General features: G+C 35.5%; 1 protein-coding gene across 5 annotated transcripts in view; it reads left to right on the top strand.

Annotated features, from left to right (window-relative positions):
* Window positions 1–6,270: 6,270 nt before the first annotated feature.
* MED25 (Mediator complex subunit 25) overlaps window positions 6,271–25,455 on the top strand; it is a 62,217-nt gene continuing 43,032 nt past the window's right edge. For all 5 annotated transcript variants that reach the window (XM_085960765.1, XM_085960764.1, XM_085960762.1 and 2 more), the window contains exons 1-7: window positions 6,271–6,409; window positions 8,696–8,836; window positions 10,415–10,576; window positions 19,059–19,395; window positions 21,550–21,695; window positions 22,899–23,019; window positions 23,574–23,973. In XM_085960765.1, coding sequence (XP_085816891.1) covers window positions 8,718–8,836; window positions 10,415–10,576; window positions 19,059–19,395; window positions 21,550–21,695; window positions 22,899–23,019; window positions 23,574–23,973 — 1,285 coding nt within the window. In that variant the 5' untranslated portion in view covers window positions 6,271–6,409; window positions 8,696–8,717. The remainder of the gene's footprint in view (window positions 6,410–8,695; window positions 8,837–10,414; window positions 10,577–19,058; window positions 19,396–21,549; window positions 21,696–22,898; window positions 23,020–23,573; window positions 23,974–25,455) is intronic.

Raw genomic sequence — 25,455 nt, 5'->3', positions numbered from 1 at the left:
TCGCAGGCTCTCTGCAGATCTTCATAGAATCTATCCTTAATTTCCTCGGTCGCATCGTCAGTTGGGGCATAAACGTTGATGAACGTTATATTGTAAAGTGTACCTTTCAGTTTAAGTTTACATAATCTCTCACTAATTGGCCCAAATCCTAGTACTGCCCTGCGGATATCAGAGCTGATTCCGGAGTCCGGGGTCCAAGGCAGTTGTTTTGGTGTTCGTAATCAGGGTTTTTTTTTTACCGTGTTGAGTGATTAGCCCTACGACGAACCCTCCTCCTTTATCCGGGCTTGGGACCGACCATAGCGTATGTAGAGACGTTCCCTATTACTATAGCCGGAGTAGAAAGAGCAAACCCTATTTCAAGGACTTCAAAGTCAACATGAATAATAAGAGTTTCATTGGTAGGTAAAACTCCTTTCATTTTTGAAATTACATTATTTAAAAATATCTCCGTTAAGGGGCCGCTGAAGAGCTCGACATTCAAATATAATTCAGTATGAAAAGGACCTCGGCGTCGTAACTACGTTAATTTAAATCGATCTTTTCGCAAAAATCACTAATCATCGGAGATTTTATTTCAAGAAACATTATTATTATTACTGATATTGTCTGCCACGCGGAGCATTTATATTATTTTATGAACACTTGCGAGATGAAGCCGATCAGAAAACAGGGCTGTCAAAATAATATTAAGCATTAATATTTTTAAAATGTTAATTTCATCATAGTTTTTAATCAAACCTGTGCAAGTACGTACTGATAACTTGGGTGGATTTTGTAGCAAACATACTATTGATATATATACGGGTATATTAGTATTATAACCAGTCTTTCAATCTCTTTGATTATAACCCAATTCAAATTGAACATAGGTTGATACTCAAATACTATTATAGTATGTTTATGATTTCGAGAAAATAATACGATGGTATATTTAATCCATATCAATTATTTGAAAACATTACATTCGCACTTTGCAAAGATAACATCAAAATGTGTATATACTTATCTAAATGACGAATGACATGCATGAGTGAGCACGGCTGAAAGCTTGGAAATGTGTTTTATTCTATTTCAAAATCTTTTAATTGTGTATTATTTTATAACAAATTCAATGCCAACTTCATATAACTAATAAAAAATACTGTTTGTTTCTACGAATAAAAAAAGACAGGAAGGAAGATGTGTACAAATCACGGCAATCAGAAAGGCCGGCAAATATGGCCGACAATGCGTGATACACAAACATAAAATACACAAAATTACAAACACATTCGAAGTTTGCCGCACACGTACAGACCACGTGATATTTGTTTACGCAAAATCGTCGCTTTTCAAAATGGCGAATTTGATTGCCAGATTTTACTGCGATGAAACAGTATGTTCCTTCTTGTCTTTTTTTATTCGTAGGTTTGTTTACTTTGTACACCGAGAAATTTCCATTTATAAAATCGGAAACGAATTTTAAAGAAGAGTTTTGGAATAGGTATAATGCAACCAAAACTGGAAAAAAATCTATCATGGGTGTTGACTTCCTGAATTAGTTAACCCCAGGTCCATGCCACTACGTGAACCACAGTGGATATTAAGCCATTTCCACACTGGCAACAAGTTGCTGGCAACCTCATTAAATTTTACGATACTTACCATAATTGCTTAAGAAATTTTACGATAATCATCACAATTATCGTAAAATCTAACGAGGTTGCCAGCAACTTAACTTGTCGCCAGTGTGGACCCGGCATTAGATGCACAAAACTTAAATAATACATATTATAAATAAAAATTTAAAATTATAATTTTATGATTTATGTCTTCGACAGCCCTGATGAAATACATGTGAAATATGAGTCTGATCAGTCATAGAGCAAATTTATTGACACAAACAACTTTCACACGACCTTTTTATATTAACTAGTAGACCAGATATTATGGACCACATGTTAAAAAATCATATTTTCAATTCTCAAGGCCAATTCTGTAGAACGTCCTCTTAAGTGATAGTTAAGTGAACGTTAAGTGATCGGTGATTATGGCGCAACATCTGAATGACCGTGAGGAGGATATTTTAAAAGCAATGGACACCAGACGGCGAAGCAGAACTGCTACAGGAGGAAAAGTTCAACGTACGAGCGTTGATTAAGATGCTGATGTTCGAGGTATCCTCGTTACGTACCTTATTTCAGCAGGGGGCCGGCAAGGAGTGGCATAACGCCCAAAAACAATTCTTGGCGGCCCCTACATTCGTAGAGTTAGGTCTAAATGACGAGTTGCGTCGGTACGACCACTCGTCATCAGCTAACCATCTGACGGAGAGGACCATCGCGGCCCACCAGAATGCGATGTTTTCCAAATGGGCCAGCTTCTGGAATGGTATGCAAGGGTTAGTGGATTGGGCAACCAATCCTCAAAACATCATAGCAGCGATGGACCTGTACCAAAAACTATAAGAGAGTTTTGGGGACAACGCATAATCAAATTTGCGAGGACATGACTCAGATGCTTACAGTATATGCAAGCTCGGCGCCAGGTGATTTCATCCTCAGTGAAGGATACCTTCACTCGGGAGGCACTATCAAAGATTCATCTGAGCTCAGAGTCCCGGAAGGCCCTCGAACTCACATTATAGCCGGGGTACTCCCAAGGGGAGACGTCCTGTGGGAAGGGAGTTCTCCAGGGGAGGTACGGGCTCCACCAGGGGTCCATACTCTAAGCGGAGGTGACCGCATCTGGACGACCAACAACATTGGGGGCCGCCTAAGAGACTTTCGGGGAGTCTAAATGGCGTAGGGTTACCCCCAACTTTGGAAAAAAAACCGTAGCCCGCATACCTTTTGTGCGGACATCACCATTGGTAAGTCCTTCTTTACTTTTACGGAAAGAATTTCAAACGCAACAATCAGCAGAGGTCACTCTCGAGATCGAGGAGTTAAAGAACGTAGGAATTCTAGAAGAAGCGGGTCCAACCCCCAGTTTTCTCTCAACCCTGTTTCTGATTAAGAAACAGGACGGGACTCTATGCCCTGTTTTCAACCGAAAGCGTTTGAATGCGTTCCTACAGCCAAAGCCATTCAAACTAATTCACCATTACAAGGTTCCAGCCGTCTTACAAAAAGAAGGCTGGCTAATAATAATAGATCTAAGCCAGGCGTACCTCCAGGTACCCATGGCTTCTCAACATCGTCGATTCGTTCGACTAGCCTACCGAGGGAAGCTCCTACAATTCACGTGTCTCCTGTTCGTGCTGTCAGCCGCTCCGATTATGTTTGCATTCCTGACCAATTGGGTCGCCGAACGCCTACGAAAGAATGGCTGAGAATATTCACTTACCTAGACGACTTCTTAGTAGCCAACCAATCCGAGAAACAGTCTCGGTTCAGGTGGAGTACAGGATAACCTTTCTACAGTCTTTAGGATGGTTAATAAATATAAAAAGATCCTGTCTGATTCCAAGCCAACAATGAGGGTTCCTGGACATCACGTGGGACACACATAACAAGTGGAGGTTTCTATCGTCGGTAAGTGTGTAGCACTCCGTCACCATCTGCTAACGCGGGTACAAAAAGGCAGTTGGTCCCTCAGACAGGCACATATCTAATCCCTTCTGGGGCGACTCAACTTCACATCCTACCTCCACGAGGAAGGTTGCATTGCCGACGGCTACAAAGCTCCAGTCATTCATATTGTCAAGGTCCCATTCTCGCCAATGGACGACAATCTCACCACAGGCCTAACATGACATCATGTGGTGGCTCCAGGTGATAGGATCCTCAGAGTTGACACACAGAACGACATTCAATCACTTACTGATGACAGGCGCAGCCGACACAAGCTGAGGAGCCAACTGAATGAACACCACCTATCAGGTACGTGGAAACAAGACTAGTTAGTATGGCATGGCATTCAAACAGGAAGGAAATGTTTGCAATTCAATCTCGAGTACAAGCAATCACGGGATCAGATCTGCTTCTGCAGACAGACAACAAAACAGTGGTGGCATACTACATCAACGACGAGGGCGGCACAAAATCTGTCACCCTCCTATGCCGACAGATACTAGTATTTACCAGTCGAGCCAACATCACGTTACTGCACAATACCTCCGCAGAAATTACAACTGCGTGGCAGATCATCTCTCCCGCAGATAATTCATTCCCGAATGGCACCTCATCAACACCGCAACCACCCCCCTGTTTCAAAGATGGGGAGCTCCCGAGGTGGATTTATTCGCAAGCGAAACAGCACATGTCGTTGCAACGTATGTCTCACGAGACGTTACAGACAGTGGCGCGCTGTTTCATGACGCCTTCAGCCGAGTATAGGACTTCAAACTGGCGTGGATATTTCCCCCACCATACTTACTTTCAAGAGTCCTAGTGCACCTGAACTCAGCAAAAGGGAAGTACTTACTCTAGTGGCACTTAGCTGAAAACAATGCTTTTGGGGAGTGGACTTACGAAAAAGGGCGATAGTACCTCCTTATACAATACCTCACCTACATACGACACTAGTAGGTACGGAGACCAACCGTCCACCTCCAAGGACCCGGGACCTGTCCCTATAACTATGGATAATTTTGGGTGAGGTGAATAACATCAAATTGAATGGTGGAAGAAAGGGCACTCCTTACTTCCAGATGGCCGCCTTCGACTCTAAAAACTTACAAACCAGCTTGGAACAAATGGAAGACGATGACATGGTGTAACATAAACCTAATGGATCATAATAACCCTCAACCAATGAAATTGGCCAGATACCTAGGCTACTTGCACAACATGGAGGGTTTATCGTACAACACCATCCTGGTGCATAAGTCAGCCATAGCCACATTTTGCAAACCGATTATCATTGTAGATATCAGCATCAACGTGATAGTACAACACAATATGTTAAAGGCAATTTCGGTACATAAAACGAAACCCGCCAAACCACCGGTTTGGGATCCAGGACGAGTGGTAGATCATCTTAGGAAAACAACACCAGTGGAGTACAACCTATTCGAAACGTCTCGCAGGACAGCTACCTACTCGGCTGCTTCTCGCATCGGGACGAAGGGTTCATGACCAGCTCACACTACTCAGTAATAGTAGACAATGGATTAGTGGATAAAGGTGATCACATAATTGTATGGCCAATGTTTGGCGCAAAGACAGATACCGCCAAGCATCGTCAATCGGAATGGAAGCTAAGCGCTTCCACGTGTCAAAACATCGACCCAGTATTCTGGTTACGGAAACTCGTCTGCATGTCAAACCCAAGGAGAGAGGAAGGTGGCGATATTTCGGAATTATTTATATATTCAAGAGGACCACCAAAATCAGCCACCAGGACAGTTATAGGGAATTGGATAAGGTCAGTACTGTTGGAAGCAAGGGTACAAGAACCACCAAGCAGTGTCCGCTCAGTGGTGGCTTCCTTAAACTGTAAATATACCCAATAGATGACATCTTAAAGAGAGGTAACTGGCGTAGTGAGTCGACATTTCACCACAACTACCAGAGAACGATGAACACACCACCATCAGAAGAGGAAAAGAACCCATTAACTTCTCTATTCAACCATATACATTGAAAGTCACGATGGTCTATACCGCGTCAATGAATCATTGTCACATACAGGAATTTGGCATACTCAACACCAGGTGATAACAAACCGATATCTCAAGGACTTCAAAGTCAAATTCGAATAATGAAAGGAGTTTTACCTACCAATAAAACTCTTATTATTCATGTTGACTTTCAAGTCCAGGTAACCTCTATCTGGTTCCTTGAGCCATATCATAATGAAGACAAAGGGGTCCCAAACTCCCTACATAAAAAATGGACGCGCGGGTATGACCAGTAAACAAAAAGGGAGGAATGACCAACGACAAGAAAAAGGAAAATAAATTAATAGAATATAACCTCACGCGAAGAAGAAAGAGCAAACCCTATCTCAAGGACTTCAAAGTCAACATGAATAATAAGAGTTTTATTGGTAGGTAAAACTTCCTTCATTTAATCGAATACAGAAAAGCAATCTAACTTAGTTTTTTTGTGATTTTCATAATAATATAGTATTACTAATCACAATGCTTTTTGTCCATTTTCTGACCTCATAATCAAACTATCATCTGAAAAGTAGATAGGCTATGCCAGATATTATATTTATTTCTACGAAAGAGACTTTCCTGAAACAACGAATATTTTCTGAGCTGGCTAGCGGCTGTGTAGTGACTAGTGCCAAGGGAAAAAAAAGAAAAAAACAACTTGACAGATCGTGAACGCCGCTAAACAAAATAGAAATTGTATTTTATAATTTTAGTAATATAAATTCTTTATATCACAAAGTTTATATATTAAAATGATCCATTGAAATTTCTTAACCATTCCGACTTCTTTGTGGTTCGTTTATTCAAATGTAGTCACCGGTAAGTATTATACACATTGGGCAAGTGTTCTATAGTAGATAATATAATATTGTGTTTAATTAAACAATTGTGTAGTTCAATGAAGTACGTACAATAATGGTACCTAATTTTCTTACTATAAGCATTACTTTTCTAAATAAAATATCAGTAATACATCATCTTCATATTAATTTTTGTTGTTGAAATTGGAACATAAAATTCAGTTAAATATTATGTTACCTGGGTAAACATACAAGACAATATGGCGCTGTGTTGCACAATGTTGGGGTTTATATGTTGTTGAATAAATAAATAAACATATAAGTAACAATGAACTATTTGCCAATAATAAGAACAAATTAGGGCAAAGAGCAATTCAGTTTGGTAATTGTGCCGCAGAGGTGGACACGAGCTTTTATATTTATTTTTTTACGAAAGCAGTTTATTCCATGTAGACAATTATAATCAATACCTTTTTCGGTACTGTTCGGTTATCAGGAATACAGCGGAAAACATATTTTGAAAATACCCGATATACTGGATTATTTGTTAGTTTAGGTTAGGTTAGGTTAGGTTAACCTAACAAATAATCCAGTTTATCGGCTATTTTCAAAATGTGTTTTCCGCTGTATTCCTGATAACCGAACAGTACCCCTTTTTCTGTCGGCGCATTGTATTTTCGATCTAATAATCGTTGATTGAATATTTGAAATTTTCATACATTTTGAAACACCATTATCACAAACTAAGATTATATGAGGTAATATTAGGTTGGGGTAGGTTAGATTAGGTTTGGTTTGGTCTAAAAAGAAAGTTGTAAAATCTCATGTCCACCTCTGCGGCACATTTACCCTCAGTTTATCTAGGTTTCAATATGTCATGTTTTTGGGGACTAATATTTTTATCTAACCGGGCTTTATAAAAATGTCTGCATATTTATTTGAAATTTGCTCGTTAACCTTTTCTATGCCTCACGATATTACTATGGCAGTAGTTGACATACTGCAGATTTTCAACAACACACGTTTAATATAGAGCTAAGCTTTACTAAAATCTTTATAAGTAATACTTATATTTTGGGCTTAGTTTTTCATAATTATTCTTACAGATGTCATTGTGTGTTTAATTTTTTAGTTTATGCAAATTAATCGACAGTGGCTAGTTATTTAGATAATTCGCGAAATTTGTATGTGCAGCCAGTCGATCATCGCTTCATAGAGTGATAAAACTCGCTGAAGGCATAGAGCCAGTTAAGATTGATTTCTGCTGATTGTATTAAATTGCTATATAAACAATAATTTACTGTATTCGTTGTCAGTGTGTATTTGCCATTGGTGGGTGGGCATAGTGCCTGAAGATGCCAATAGGCGAAACCCGAGTCGCAAAAAATTACTCAAATGGATTAGTATAAAACTCAAATCAACTAAAGTTGAGGTTCTACTGTACATCAAACGTGTTCTCAATGCTCAGTAGACAGTTGCTCTGAGCCTTCATAAGGTGCCATGACTCGCTACCGTAAAGTTGCACCGTCAGAATGCAAGTGTTGAGCAGGCAACATTTGGTTTTAATCGAGTACAGTCGTGGGTTCTAAACATGCCGCATTGAGGTAAATGTTCCTCCAGCCATCCCATTCGCATAACCATCTCTCTTTACAAAGTGCCATCTCCCGCAATGTGTACCTAGAGCGGTGTTTCCCAACCTTATTTGTGCCATGCCCCACTTCAACGCTTCAAAAATCGCCATGCCCTCCCCCCTACCCATATCAAAATTTCATAGTTAACTAACAAATTCTGAATGAAATAAAATGAATTACTTCAAATAAAAATGCGCATAGGCAATACTATTTTTAATTTAACTTTCGTAAGCAAATACCTATTTATATTGTATGTACAACTCGGAAGGAAATTAGTGCGATCTTTGTGCTTGATATGAGCTGCAAAGAGTTTTATGTGAGGTACCAATTTGGTCAATCTCCACAGTTTGTGGTATCAAAACGATTTCTATTTTTCAGTAACAAATCATTTACAGCGCTAAAGCACCGCATTGAACTAAATATTATGACAGAAATGGCAACAGTAATTCTCTCGGAAAGTCATGGTTGCAATATCAAAAAAATGTACAAAATATTAATGATTTGCACATTACCATAGAGGTATTTAACGTTGTCGACATTCAATGTTTTCCTTATCGTTAATCAAGGTGAATCTGGATCAGGACAGGTGCTATTGCACAAACTGTTTGTTTTCTTTGCATTGATTTTTTAAGATGCTGCATATGTATGTAAATTAAGTATATTTATTATTTTAGGTGATTATCGAAAGGCCTAAAGATGGTTGTGGGTCCACCTGACACAGCTCAGTCGGAAGTGATCTTTGTGATTGAAGGAACGGCAATTAACGGGGCTTATCTGAATGACCTCAAGACCAACTACATTGTACCTACTCTCGAGTAAGTGTGATATCAGTCTCTGTTAGTGTGCAATAGATTGGCTGACCATGCATCAGATTTTGAATGAGAAGTTGCATTTAAAGAGTAAATAAATTGCGACCCATATTAAACCAATAATAGATTTTTCATTTAATCATTGTTTATCAAGACTGAATAAATACAGAATACATAACTTGAAAACATACCTGTTATAAAATTTCTAGAAAATATAGACAGCTTAGGAATCAAATGAAAGACATATGAGGCGCCGAGCGCCAAAGGAGCTCAAACACCAAGACAAGTTTTCAGTGAATTTATTTTTTTAATTTTAAACTTGAATGTTGAAATGGACAATTATTTTCTAAGCAAAGCAAATTTAAAAAAATCAAAGTATTATTTGCAATAATATTTAATGAAAAATATCTATTGTATTCCAAAAAAAATGGTGTTTGAGTCTCTTTGGCATATAGAAAAATGAAAAAAGGTGGCACTTGATACTTTTTTTTATTGCATAAGCTTCTGTGGCATTAACATTTTCAAACTCAAATAATGGCATTAATGTAAAAAAATAAATCATTTAAAAAAAATGTTTTAATGAAAAGGTTTGGATACCAATAAAAAAACATTTTCATATAAACAAATTTTATTATGCCAAATAAACACTGAAAAAAATGGTCAAATTTGTTATGATTGTTACATGAGTTTGTTTGGCATAAAATTAGCCTTATAATATTAAATACGTTTTTGCCATTACAGCAATGATTTCAAAGCCTTTGGATTGTTTTTTTTTTGTAATAACCGTCTATATACCCAATATTATTAATAATACTAAATCAAATCGTTACTCCAAACTGGCCAAAATAACAAAATCATTATTCAAATTTAACACCATCATTTTTCTCAAGGATTCGGGTAAATTTTTAAATACTTTTTTTAGTGTATATCAATCGTAATTGGATATAAAACAAGATGAAATTAGAAATAAAAGTTATTTTCCTTCATTGAAATAAAAGTTTAGTGGACATAATTACTAAAATGACGTTAATAACCATATTTCAAAAGTAATCTAAAATATTTTAAACAACAGCGTATGTGAAAGAAAAACGGATAAAACATGTTAAACTTACCGCGATTTTCCTCGTTTACAGGTTTAACACACATCGAAACTATTTTTCTAATCCTTCTTGAGCTCATTTTTAATTTTTTTCACTGTTGAGAACGTATATTCAATAAGACAAATCTGATAGCTGTTTTGGTCTCGCTCTCTCCATAGTAAAATGGCGGATAAGCTTCTGTGGCGTGCCGACATAACAACCAAAACAATTATGCCACATAAAATAAATCTCTATTGTAAAATATCTATAATTATTTGAGCGATAAGACTTTGTGGCATGATACATATCGATTTATAGAAAAAACCTACATTCAAATGTCAAAAATCGTAAAGTTGGCGCTTGAGCTCCTTTGGCACTCGGCGCCTCATATGTTTGAATCCCATTCAGCCTAAGGATTTCAAGTTATGCAACAATTTTTAATATTAACAATTCTATTTTAGTTTTACTCTTTAATTTAAAAAAATAAATTGTTTATGTGTGATAGATACTTCAAGCAAGGAAGCGGTGAAGGGGAATGCTCAGAAGGGGGAGCGGCTTTTGGGGCCATCATTTACAGAGCATCCGATTGCGCACCATGTCCTCCTGTGTATTCATTGGGGCCTTATGCCGCCCCACACAGACTCCTGGCTGCCCTAGATAGACTGGAGTAAGACTTTTAAACATTCATACCTCCTCAATTACTTATTATTCTCGCTGACAAAAGATACAAACGTTAGTATCATGGCTAGTCCAAACCAAGATACATCAGTTCGGTAATCATTGAACATAGTATACAAACTGTTCGAAAGTTGTATCAAAATGATGTTCTTAGTCTGAACTACGCTTAAGTGACACCAGCAAACTTATTTCAACTACAACACCTTAAGGGGACGTTCTACAGAATTGGCCTAGAGCATTGAAAATATGATTTTTTTACATGTGGTCCATAATATCTGGTCTACTAGTTAATATAAAAAGGTCGCGTCAAAGTTGTTTGTGTCAATAAACTTGCTCCACGACTTGATCGACTCATATTTATTTCGTCGGGGCTGTCGAAGACGTAATTCATTAATGTTTATACTTTAAAAATTTTATTTATAATATATATTATTTAAGTTTTGTGCATCTAATGCTGGGTCCACACTAGCAACAAGTTGCTGGCAACCTCGTTAGATTTTACGATAATTATGATAATTATCGTAAAATTTAATGAGGTTGCCAGTGTGGAAATGGCATTATATCCACTGTGGTTCACGTAGTGGCATGGACCTGTTTTTTCTGGGGTCAACTAATTCAGGAAGTCGGAAACGATTTTTACAGAAGAGTTTTGGAATATAATGCAACCAAAACTGGAAGAAATTTTTTAGTGTACATAGTAAACAAACCTACGAATAAAAAAAGGCAAAAAGGAACATATTGATTCATCGCAGTAAAATCTGGCAATCAAATTATCCATTTTGAAAAGCGACGATTTTGCGTAAACAAATATCACGTGGTCTGTACGTGTGCGGCAAACTTCGAATGTGTTTGTAATTTTGTGTATTTTATGTTTGTGTATCACACATTGTCGGCCATATTTGCCGGCCTTTCTGATTGCCGTGATTTGTACACATCTTCCTTCCTGTCTTTTTTTATTCGTAGAAACAAACAGTATTTTCTATTAGTTATATGAAGTTGACCTTGAATCTGTAATAAAATAATACACAATTAAAAGATTTTGAAATAGTAAAAAACACATTTCCAAGCTTTCAGCCGTGCTCACTCATGAATGTCATTCGTCATTTAGATAAGTATATACACATTTTGATGTTATCTTGCAAAGTAAACAGTTATCTGACCTTTACACTATAATATGTAGATGCAAATGTAATGTTTTCAAATAATTGATATGGATTATATACCATCGTATTATTTTCTCGAAATCATAAACATACTATAATAGTATTTGAGTATCAACCTATGTTCAATTTGAATTGGGTTATAATAATAATATACCCGTAGATATATCAATAGTATGTTTGCTACGAAATCCACCCAAGTTATCAGGATGTACTTGCACAGGTTTGATTAAAAACTATGATGAAATTAACATTTTAAAAATATGAATACATATATTATTTTGACAGCCCTTTTTTTCTGATCGGCGGACAACGTGCAGGTGTTTATCAAATAATAATCTTTGGCGACCGACAATATTAATAATAATAATAATGTTTCTTGAAATAAAATCTCCGATGACTCCGAGGTCCCTTTTATACTAAATTATAATTGAATTTCATTCTCTTGAGCCCCCTCTTAACAACAAAATGCTATTTATCGAATTCTGAGATAACAACTTTGAGTTACTTATAAATTCGTAGTGCTCAAGGGTTATTGAAATGTGAAAATTTCAGCTGGTACCGTACGGTATCCACCAAGCGATTGCGTGCTTTCGCAATGCCACTAATGTTTACTAATTTGTCTAAGCTATAAAATGTTTTTTTATCTCTAACCAAGAAGCAGGCCAGTTTATTTAAGCAATAAGCTGTTGTAATTTCGCCATTTTGTTATTGCATTATTGATGGAGTTGACCAGACAGATTCTGGTGTCGCTAACAATAATATAATATACTATGAAAATATGAATATAATTCCACATGTAATTAACGTCCATGCATGGTACACGGCCGTCATTAAGGTGAAGCCTTTGGCTCAATTTACGATGAAATGTGACTTCAACGCCATCTAAAGGCGTCTTACCATGAATTTCTAAAAACGATTACTAAAAACTTTGGTCGATTGCAACCAGATGGCAATAAAATTTAAAATAAAATGTTGAGTGTCGCCACATATTAAAAATCATAAGCTTGATAAAAATGCATTTAAATTTATTATATATTTACTTACCTATGTAAAAATATTTACAATTAATATTAACCCCATAAAATATTTACAATTCTCACATGTCTATTTGATTTGATTTAAAGTGTTTATGATTTTTTCATTTTGTTTACCGTAGTTTTTTTAAACTGGCAATAAAGGGTAACCTCTCCAGTCAATGAACCAGATTTTTTTACGTTGTCAATACTAATATAAATATTTTTCTACAGTAAAGTTTATTTATAGTAGTGAATGAACATTTAAGTTCAAATGTTTATAAGATTGAGTTTAATCTTGAACAATTGACAATAACATCGAATTTCTAGAGGTGGAATAAAAAAAGGATATTAAATGAATAGCAAAACAAATGCCATTCGAAATATTATTAAACAAAATAAGGAATATACAGTCGTACTTGGTTATTACGAGGAAGGTTGTACCGGCTGAATTTGCTCGTTATAAGCGGTACTCGTTATAACAGAGAATAGGTATTTTTATTGTCGGCGAAAACAACAATTAGACATTTAACCCTTTAACAGCCACTGACGAGTGGTTCTCGTCATGGGCGTCTACTTTCGTGCGCCCGTGACGAGCGAAACTCGTCGCGCCGTTTTTGAGCCTAATATGAGTCATATATTTATTTTTTCAATTTTAATACGTGTATTGACATCTATGGGCAAGCTCTGCAGGCAGAAATGTTTGAAAAGTCAAATACATCGCGAGAATAAAGGGGATTCCCGAGAGGCCCGTTCAGGGTTACCGATTTCTTCCCATGTACTGAGAAATTTTTGACTCATTAGTTCGCACCGCTATCGCGTAATAATTGGTCGTCGGTATGATAGTCTGATTTGCGTTCTAATTGAAAGAATTTGCATTTTTTCTTATTGAAATTTAATTTGTGTTGAGTTACGAAGTGTTGTGAGTATTTATATTTATATTTCGCGTATGATTTGCGTATACAAGTGTTATATTTACGAGTATACTTATTGAATTGAAACATTTTCGATGTTTTCAGATTGAAAATTTTATTAGTGTCGAGTGACTAAGTACTGTGACTATTTTTATTTATATTTTGCATTCAATTTGGACAAACAAAAGTGTTATATTTACGAGTTTAGTTTACCAATTTTTCCAATTCAAAATGGATGAATATTGTGAAGATGGTGAAATTGACAATCTTTTAGAAACGATTGAATCTGAAGACGATAGTGATGATTCCGAAGTTGATGAAGTTGACGATACTTTGGAAGTTGAAGAAAATGAACCAACTACATCCGAAGCTACTGAAAGGCCGACATTTGAGTGGAAATCGGATTTATTTGACCCGCGCGCATTTTCATTCGATGATACTGAATCGGGATGCAAAGGAGATAGTTTAGCTTCGGATGCAATTGAAATGGATTATTTCAAGTGTTTTATCCACATTTCCTTTATTGAAATGATAGTGCGAGAGACAAATAAACAATTTAAATTTGCTACAAAGAATATCACGGTTCTAAGTGATCGTTTACGACGATGGATAGACTGCACAACCGACGATATATACACATTTTTGGGAGTGTGCATGCTCATGTCACGTAATTCTCGCAACAAAATTACTGAACACTGGTCTATCAAAAGACCGTTGTTTTCACCGTATTATTCCGAATCAATGTCCAGAAATCGTTTTGAGCTCTTGCATCGAATGTTGCATTTTAGCGATAATGAAACCCAAATTCCCGGAGATCGATTGTACAAGATAAGACAGGTCTTGCAAGAGCTGAAAATTTCTTTCAAACAGTACTTGTATCCTTATCAAAATTTGTGCATCGATGAGAGTCTTCTTCTCTTCAAAGGGAGGCTTTTATTTCGCCAATTTATCAGAACGAAGGCAAGTCGTTTCGGCATTAAAATTTTCGTAATGGCCGATTGTAAAACTGGTTTTGTGTTAGATATAATAATTTATACAGGGAAACAAACAGAAATTCAGAAGAAAAATTACATCGGAATATCAGGCAACGTTGTGGTGACATTACTTGAACCGTACTTGGAACGAGGACATACGCTTTTCATCGACAATTGGTACAGCAGCCCAACATTGTTCAAGTACCTGTATGACCACCGGACAAATGCCTGCGGAACCGTGAGAAGAAATCGAATTGGGATGCCGAAATTCGTAAAAAAATTGAAGAGAGGGGAAACCGAGACATTTCACACTGACGAAATGATGGCATTGGCGTGGAAAGACAAAAAAGACGTGACAATGTTGACCACAGTGCACAAGAATGTATTCAAACCGACGGGAAAAGTAAACTATGTGACAAAAATTCCTATTTCAAAACCCGAGTCCATCGTGGACTACAACAAAAACATGGGCGCTGTAGACCAAAGTGACATGATGCTTTCATCCGTAAACTCATCACGAAAAACCCTGAAATGGTACAAAAAACTTTTTTTCCATCTATTAGATTTATCATTACTGAATGCGCATATATTGTACCAACAAAAAACTGGTAAAAAACAGCCCTTAGGTGACTTTCAGTTGAACGTTATTGATCAACTGATTCAAAAACACAAGACACATCCAAAGACAAATTTGAAGCGGAAGGTGCCGCTACCCACTAGGCTTACGGAGAGGCATTTTCTGGGTAAAATACCACCCACGGACAAAAAAAATAGTGCCACCAAAAGGTGTTACGTATGTTATAATACAAAAAACAATAAGAAACGTAGGGAAACGCGGTTTGTGTGCAAGCAATGTGACATTGCACTATGCTTTGAACCGTGTTTCGAAATTTACCATACGGAAGAAAACTTTTAAAGATGTTTATGTGGACAGTGAAAATAATATTGATATTGCAAAAAAAAATGTGTATTTGTAAAATTTATAAATTTTATAAATTTTTTTTTTGAATTTTTTAAAAATATTTTTGAACTATTTCTTGTAAATTCGCAGTGTTGTGATAACCCTAACCTTGGTGCAAATTTTCCGACATTTTCGTGAAATTATGAATGAAAAACCCTTTCGACGAACTTCAAATGATGTCTCATAATATGTAAGTGCTAGATATAAAATTTTCCACTGATAATTTTTTTTTTTATATATTATTTAATTCTTGGGCCCTGGAGATTATACCTAGTATTATCAGCTGGGCTGCTAAAAGGTTAACTAGTGTCATAAACGTAATCCGTCCCCGGCGGCATCTTGTCCGATCGGATTTTATTGCTTAGGGTCGAAATGTTTTTAAACGATCAACACATTAACAGTATTTTAGCTCGGTATATCCGATAAGTTTCTCGTTATAACAGTGAAAAAAATGTAAGGAGAAAATCATATACCAAATGTCAACGATTGTTTTCTCATTACATCCGAGATCTCGCTATGACCGAGATTGTAATAACCGAGTTCGACTATAGTTGTTATAATAATTATGACAAAGTCGATATATAGACATCCCAATTCGTTTCGTTTCAACCATGTCCGATCCTAATGGGATCATATGGGCCTCCAGAGAGTAGAAGGTTTGTATTAACTAACTAACTATATCCGAGATAAAAATAAAGTAAGACACGCAACGAATTGAATAAAAAAGAAGTTGGAAGTAAGAAAAAACGTAAATAAACATGGGAACAAATCTTGATAAGCAAACCCAAGGATAAAATAAGTGACAAATTTAAAAAAAATTGTAAAACATAAGAAAAAAATTTAGAATTTGAGGTAAGTGCACCACTGATTACATAATATTCTAAGATAAAGACAGAACGTTATTTCGTTGAAAAATTCTAATGTCGATTTTAACGACAATGCAAGATAAAATAAAAGATAGTTATATTTATTTTACCTATGTTATGTAAGTGAAATGGATTTGGAGATATAAAAAGAAACCTTTTTGGCCCAGTGGTTTCTAGGTGTGGACTTTTGTAATTCCCTGAAGATCTCGAATAAATAATTAAAAATTATCAACACCTATACCATATTCCTAGGTATATACTATGATTGAAAAGTAGATCTTAATTTTTTGTATTTATGATTGCTTCGTAAAAAAAACAATATTTACGGCTTTATGATGTGGCAGATAAATGAGCAACTAAATAGTGATCCAAATATTATGAAAAGTCCAACTATCAAAGCATCACGGCATAAAATTAGTAATACTACGGTTATACACAATTTATTGTACCTACCTATTGTTATAATTTTCTTAGTTAATTTAATCGTTGTTTTAATTTAATTTATTTGAATTCAAATTCATCTCTTATGTGTTCATTCACTGAATTGTTTACCCTAGCTAGCGTATATTCTTTACTATTCTTAGCATACTAAATTATCAACCTCCACTTTTTGATGACAGACAGTTATAATAGGCACGTAGATAATAATTTTAAGGCCGTAGACAGGAATGAACGTTCGATGGCCCAAATATAGTACACTAGTATGTATGTAATTAAAGTTAGGGTACAAGTCGGTTATTCTGGATACAGCGGCAAACACATTTTGAAAATAACCGATATACTAGATTATTTGTTAGGATTACCTAACCTAACCTAATCTAACTTAATCTAACCTAAACTAACCCAAACTAACAAATAATACAGTATATCGGCTATTTACAAAATGTGTTTGCCGCTGTATCCAGGATAAACATATAGAACAAATGTTAGTGAAGTGGAAGTTTGTCGAGGCTGTTTTGATCGGGTTAATTTGTCTTTGAATAATATTGTGACTAGAAATTTTAACAATTCTTATTATTTTTAACATTGTATATTGTTCATAATTTTCGCGACTACCACGTGAATAGACGATTTTTTTTTTACTTATAACATTTTAAACACTTAACATAAATATGGATAAATTGTACAGTTACTAGACAAAGATTAAATTTGATGTGTGTCAGAAGTATCTTAGGCATTTTCGCTCGTATGCTTTCTTTATATTATTATGAAACTATATTTATTTTAAAATCGCTTTATAAAAGGTAGGTACGTCAAAACAGTAATAAATATCTGAAATAATTACACAACACTATTTCAGAAAGTGGAGGTTGATATATGTAGTCCATTGACATATGCTCCAATATCGCAAACAAGAATTATTGACAGCAGAATTAACACAGTTTTTGTCTTCGTACCTGGCGAACCTTTATTTTCAATGTATGTGTGTGTGTATGTATTTTTTAATCTATGCAAGGACTGTTTCAAAAATGGTTCGATTTATTTCCGCGTTAGCAGCACATGTCGATAAAGTCTTGTCAAATATTCATTTTATTTACAATCGATTCGTTAATATACAAAAATACAAGATTAAATTTAAATAACTAGCCTTAAAATTAATAAATAATATTTTTAATAGAAACGCTAAGCGTTTTTTGCGATAAATTACGTCTGAACCGAGATGTTTCGATTTTAATTGCATGCTTTCTAACCTCTAAATCGATGTTTTTTAAATTTGAAAAAAAAGAAATAAGGATATAATAAATTCCAATTAACGTTTAGCGTTTCCCTAGGTAATAGATTTACGTACATTTTTATCGTAATTTTGATAATAAATCTTATGTCATCCATTCTTACCACCCGATAGAAATGTACCGAATTTGACACGTATTTTTGGTATATAGAACTCCACGACACATCTTAATTTTTTATTTTATTTTTCTCATTACTTTTGAATATATATTTACCGATTAATAAACTTTTCTAGCTATTTTTCGATAACAACTTTACCTAGAGACATCACCTTAAGTGTTTTATAAAATTTAAAAAAAAAATATTTTGCATAATGACGGCTCGTTGACTTATCTAGTTAATTTGAGTAGCGGACGCCTGAAGCGTTGTTACTGAATGTCATTTTTGAGCCTGAGGCTTGAGAATTCCCTCAGCTTAAACAAAATAACGAGAGTCACATTTACAGCTAGATTACTCATTACGATTACGACAAAATATTCATGACTAAATGTATTGTCAGAACGGCTTGCAGGAAAAGAAACGAAACGTTTCCCGTGTTTCGAGACCACATTTATTTTGGATTTCTCAAACTATGTTTATAGACCTAAATTAATTAATGCTATGAAACCTGTTATGTAGATACAGAAACCTGCGAAATATGATTTTTTTCAAAGAATGAAGATGTTATGTCATTGAAGAAACCTCAACCATATGTAATGAATTAATGTCGATCTTTCACTGATGCATTATTATGTTGGTTCACATCTGCACCATTCGAAGTTTGGTATCATAAAATTATTAATCTTAATATATTCAAAAGAAAGTAGAATGTCTAGAAGTTAATGGTAATTTATTGTGGTTTATTTAAAGATTAATTGGAGGGCGTGGCGAATCGCACGCTAGCATTGCGGAAGGCTTTGCAACTGCGCTGATATGCTTCGACGAGCTTGGAGCGATGCGGGCGGCAGCCGGTGGAGACATCACAAGCCAATCATCGACCAACCCGTCCAGCAACAGCGGATCACAGAACTCTCAAGGGGGGACTTCCCCGAGTGGTCCGGGTTCTGTGGAGTCGAGAGGGGGGATTAGGCCGCCTCAGAGACACGTTCTTCTCGTGGCCAGCTCTCCTCCGTATTCCATGCCGGCTTTGGAGTGCCATTCGTACGCTGGAAATACTGCTGAACAGTTAGCAGCCATGTTTCACGAGGTAATGAAAGATATTTTTAATATATACAATAAAATTTCCCTTTCCTTTCCCACTCATGGTTAATTGTAGGTTTCATGCACACCAATAGACAACAATCCTTTACAATTGGTACAGCTACATACACCCTACAAAAACAATTTAATGAGAGGGGGGTGATTGCATATTTTTACGTAATAAATCAACATCCGGTACAATGTTTGAAATGCTAATTCGCAGGGTTTACTGCAAAGTCTCTGTTGGAAGACACAACCTGTGTTTGTTTTTATTAACAGTAATGATGAAAATGCTGTTTCGCATAGGTAGGCATGTTGTCGCATAAGGAATTATGATTAACAATGCTGCTTTCGTGATTGACGGATATTCTTGCTGTCACCTTATTCAAAACTCTGCAAGGCTTCTTTAATTAAATTCGACTTCAAGCTAATTATCTGGTCTAATATTAATCAATTCTTCTTGAGCTGCCCACGTAATATGATCAAATTTTAAGGATTTAGCAAATGGTGTTCTTATGCAATTGTACTTTTGGTATTCATTTAAGTTTGGGAAATATGTATATGTTAAAAAATCGTTGTGATTCGACAATGTGATCAAGTATAACACTTTAAGTCTAAGTCGAGAGTGATATTTCTTTGGTGGTAAGACACTCTCAATCAAGCATGAAAACATGTCAGTGCATCATTGATTAATACCTTTTGACCATGAAGAAAGTTTTTTTTTAGAAAGCTTGAAGTTTGATTTTCAGAATTAAAGTGTTGATATCTTTTCTCTGAAGAGAAAGATTCAATTCATGTACTAACCCGCTAAATATGAACCAAAACACGTCCATTTTTCATCTCTAAAGTGGGAAGGAAGATCTGATTTTTTGTCATGAAGAAAGAGGCGATGTTCATTACTAAGTTCTATAATTTTTATCCATCTCGGATAAAGTACTGTGATGATTGAAAAATTCGACCTATTTGTATCAGGTATCGTCCAGTGATCACGTTATGATTTTTGTTTTTTTCAAATACTGAAATATTTCGCGGCTCCCTGGCAGGAGCTCCACGGCCCCCTGGGTGGCCGCACCTCCCAGTTTGAGAAGTACTGTTCTAATTCAATGTTTCTTAACCTTTTTACATCCGTGGACCACAAAAAATCAAAAAATGTTTTGCGGACCATCAACATTGAAATAAAATAATAAATATTTATATAACTTATTTTTCATTCAAAACAATTAATTTTGCAACACAGTATGCTGATATAACAATATTTACGTAAGTATATTATAACAGACAGTTACAAAAATATATAATTAAAAAATTCTTAAAATACAACATAAAATTCGATTGTTTATCGAAATTGATATTTTATATAAGCTTTTAAAAATGAATACTAACTATTTTTGAACTGCAGAAAATTTTTGCGGCCCACCCAAAAATCTTCGCGGACCACCAGTTAAGAAACTATGTTCTAGTGCATATAGGACATCAAATCGAGGACTTTATGTCAAACAACACTATCTACAAAAGTGCAGCTTCACAAGAGAGCCAAAAGACGTTTTTTTAGTTTTTTATAACTCAACAAAGAGATGTTTATTTAAAACCTTATGTTCGTATATATTTTTTTTTAATGTATTGTGTATTGTACATTATAGGTATGGTTTTAAAAAAATATGAAAACGAGTTTATTTACTATTTTATAGTTTATGTTGTTAACATCAAACTTAACTGACGATTTAAGAAGAAACTAGGAAAGATTGACATAAAGTTGTTTGACTATCATGTAGAGCAGTGGTTCTCACGTGAAATTTAACTGTGTCCGCACAATTGACATTGACAGTTCTATGGAAACGTCTGGAGGCTGCACCAAATTTCACTTTTGTTGTGATTAAAAAAATTAATGTAATTAAGTACCTACTCTAGCCGAGAATATAAAATAACGTCAGCAAAAAAAAAAACACTTTATTTTTAGATACGTTGTTTGATTTTAACCACCCGATTAATATAAGAGATAAGAGCGATTATTAAAGATATAATTATAGTTTTTTTCATAGGAAACTGAAAACTATTTATTTCAAACACTGCAGTAACATACATAATCATTTATTGCAAAATTGTTATATGGGTTTTGTCATCCTTTGCTAAAAAATGTTCTTTTTTATAATATTTATTACAGAGAGGAATCAGTCTGTCAATATTGTCCCCGAGAAAGATTCCAGCCCTGTTCAGGTTGTTTGAGAAGGCTGGTGGAGACTTGAGTGCTTCGCAGACCAAAAATTATGCGAAGGACCCCAGACATTTAGTTTTACTGAAAGGATTCAGGTAAATCAATCGAAAACTTTCACATGCATTTATGTTGACAGCTGTTATCAGCGAATTATATTCTATGAAACCCATCTTCCGACCCTTTGCACACGACAATGGTGTAGTAATATTAGATTTAATTTTTTTATTTCTCATATAATTAATATTTTGGCGATGGGAAGGAGGGAATTGGGACACTAGTAAGGTTGATTTGTACCGATTTATCTGTGTGTATTACAACATCTCTGATTTTTTTTTCAATGTATTAACTTATCCCAACTTGCTATGTGAGGTTATGTCGATATCACCTGTCACGTAGATGCACAGGTATAGGACAGTGAGTTAGATCTACAATGTTGTTTTTCCCTATATGGTGCTTGGCGAATTGTGAATTTGTCTTACTTGTTTTCAATGAATGTGTTTATGTACCTACTCTTTATAAAAGCTTCTGCCTGTTTGACCTTAATGAACTGCTGGACAATAGACTTTATACAAATCTTAAATTTCTTTTATTTTGTTAACTGTCAATTCATGGTGGAACTGCATTGTATTGTTGTTTTATTTAATAAAACGCAATTTTTTTGTAGTACTTATTCCACTTTTAATCAATAAATTAGGACCGGTTTCGATGATTCAGCTTCCATGATTCAGTTGAAAATGTCCCTCTGAGGCGGACGAAACCGGTCCTAATTTTTTGATCAAAAGTGGAATAAGTACTACAAAAAAAATTGCGTTTTTTTAAGAGCGTACATAAGTGAAACGGCAAATAATTTTCAACTAGTATGTGGAACGAAATTTCGGCCACGTTGCCATTCGGAAAGCGATAGTCAACCTGTTTGCACGTCAATTTGTTTTGTGATGGCGTCGGAGGAATATATTCTTAAATCTTGTAAAGATGACTAAAAAACGTTCCGCATGTACTTGAAAAAGAAAACATGTCAAAGAATATACTATTATTATTACGAATATAATAATAAACATAACATTAAAAGGATGCGTGTTGAATTTTTATGACAAATTATATTTAGTTCGGCTCGCGTCATTTGCACAATCCGCGCATCGCCTAGTCACGATCTTTTTAGACCATGCCTCAGCTGAGGTATAGCCTTAAATCAAACAACAAATTGTTTATAACTATCTGTTTGTATGTATGTAAGTTGTTTGTTTGTAAGAACTATCTTTATAAGAAGAATCTTAAATTGAATTAAATAATTTTTTCAGCTTGAAGGAGCGTCCATTAAGTCCTGTGAACACAATGCAGGGTGCTCCGACTAGTGTAAACCTTCCTTCACCGCAAACTGCGCAGCAAAATGAAAACATCTCCTCACAGCATCAGCAACAGGTACGTAGTGTGGTCTCGCATGATGCATTCAAGTCAAGCAAAGTATTCAAAACTGTTGACTGGCAATAAAATCATTTCATATTTCTTTGAAAGATATTTTAATTAAATTTAGAATACAGTCGGCTAAATGTGATGTGTTTTTTTTTTCTATTATGACAGTAATAGAGTCTCACGCAATGAGTAATAAATGTTTGATAATGTGGGATTAACGGAGAATCCTTATGATATCATGGAAACGAAGAATGTGTAACGATGTTGCACTCCAAAGAATGGGTTTTGAAAATGTTATTCTTTGTTGTGAAATAAAAACTAGAAGTATTTGGCTGCGTTGTGTAAAATGTGAAATATACACTGCTTTAGTTAATCATTTAAGCTTGGTATGCCGAACAGATCGTTCGCATAGCAAGGAACTTCAAATTAATGGAGTTCACATGAAGGGGGTTTTACTATATTTTATATTTGATGTTATGAGAAATAGTGTTTCAAAATTCTGTGGTTTTTTGTGTTTCACTGAACCTTCCTCGTAATTTAGATAATATGTATCTTTTCCCCAGATGACAAATCCCAACCCAATGGCCAATCAGATGAATATCGGCCAAGGTCCTCAATCCGGACAAATGGGCATCGGACCGAACCAAATGGGAGTCAACCCCAATCAAATGGGCGTAAACCCCAATCAAATGGGAGTCAACCCTAATCAAATGGGTGTGAACCCCAACCAGATGGGTGTGAACCCCAACCAAATGGGAGTGAACCCCAATCAAATGGGCTTGAACCCGAATCAAATGGGAATGGGTCCCGGTCAGATGGGCATAGGTCCCAGTCAAATGGGAGTGCCGCCGAACCAGATGGGGCAAATGGGCCCCGGCATGATGGCGCAAAATATAGGACAGATTCAATCGCCAGGTCAGGGTGGACCAAACATGCAATTCAGGCCCGGGCAGAGTCCGCAAGGTAATGAAACAACTCATTATTGTATATTTGTAGAAACTGACTAGCGTACGATGTACAATTCAATTAAAATAATGTGTATTATGCTACATTTACAAAATTTAAATAAAGATTAGTGGTCATTTGATCTGCTTTAAGTAAATTTTTTAGTAACGATTTTAGTAACAGCCCTGTATGAATGACAGCCGTCAAGCGACGCGTTAGTTTGCGAAACATTTATTTGTGATATTATTTTGTAAGGCAGGGCTGGTAAACTTTCGTCAGGTATATTCTAATAATTTTTTTAAATTTGTGGTTAGATTACTGATTTGGAATTTGAAACGCTCTCGTGCTAGGGGTTTCGTTGAGTAACACCGGTTAGCGGTTATTTTGCGAATAACTAACCGGTTATAACCGTTGTATTTAAAAAATGAATTTTCAAGTATTATCGATATTATTTTTTGCAGATTTTTTCTCTTTGACTACAATTAGACGTGGATTTTAGCCACCTCTTGATTAATGAGATATAACATTATATGTTATCCACTTGCAGAACCTACTACGTCTATGTCCATGCTCTGGATTCAAACACATATTGAAAAAAATCATGTGACACATTATCACTCGCTCATGCGGGTACATAATATAAATAATTATAATATAATAATTTGACATTTGTTTTTGATAGCATTTGGTGCCTAAAACTTATAAATGGGTGGAACTCTAATAATAGTTTTGGTTTAGACAATAGTTTGACAATGATTGCCCAAAAGAAGACCAATCTCACCATTTTCACGACGAATGGGAAATTGGGGATTTAGCTGGGATGATAAAATACAAGACGTGTTATTTAATTTATAATGCCTCACTATCTTCAGCCAAATACATAAGTTGAAGAACGACAAAAGTAGAGAGTGGTAGATCACTGCATTCTGATACTGGATAATGGATAGTTAATCACACCCTTCTTCAAATTGGACATGCCTGGTCTATGGTAAATTAAGTTGTGATAAACATTGCCAACTAATTGTTCATCAGCACAAATCAAAACAATATTTTTGCCACGACACGGTACGGCATGCATGGTGACGTAATTTACCTACTTAACGTGTTACCATTTTTATTTTGATGTTTGTCATTCAGATTATTTACACATTTACAATATTATATTTTTATAAAGGCAAGAGTATTTACGGGCAAGACGAGTGTACTCAATTTGGGTGATTTAGCAAAAAACCCAAGGAATTTGTGGATATTATCCCACAGCTCTCTATCTGCAGCCGGTAGCGGTCGTGGGACACTTCTTCAGATAGGTACATGCAGCTGAGACACACGCGTAATCCTTATAGGATGCTGCGCTATTATTTATTCTAGGAAATAGTAATGTAAGCCAATTAAAGGGTATGTAGTAAAGTAATTTAGGCAGGCAATTTTATTACTATTAGTCTGTGGAGGCCCACAATATGGGCCTCCACAGACTAATAGTATTATATCATATATATATCA

Source organism: Rhyacophila brunnea, unplaced genomic scaffold, assembly GCF_057557595.1.
Source record: "Rhyacophila brunnea isolate RB1 unplaced genomic scaffold, BYU_Rbru_1.0 scaffold_12, whole genome shotgun sequence".
NCBI lineage: Eukaryota > Metazoa > Arthropoda > Insecta > Trichoptera > Rhyacophilidae > Rhyacophila > Rhyacophila brunnea.
The sequence above is the reverse complement of the archived record's forward strand: the minus strand, read 5'-3'. Positions and strand labels throughout refer to the sequence as shown.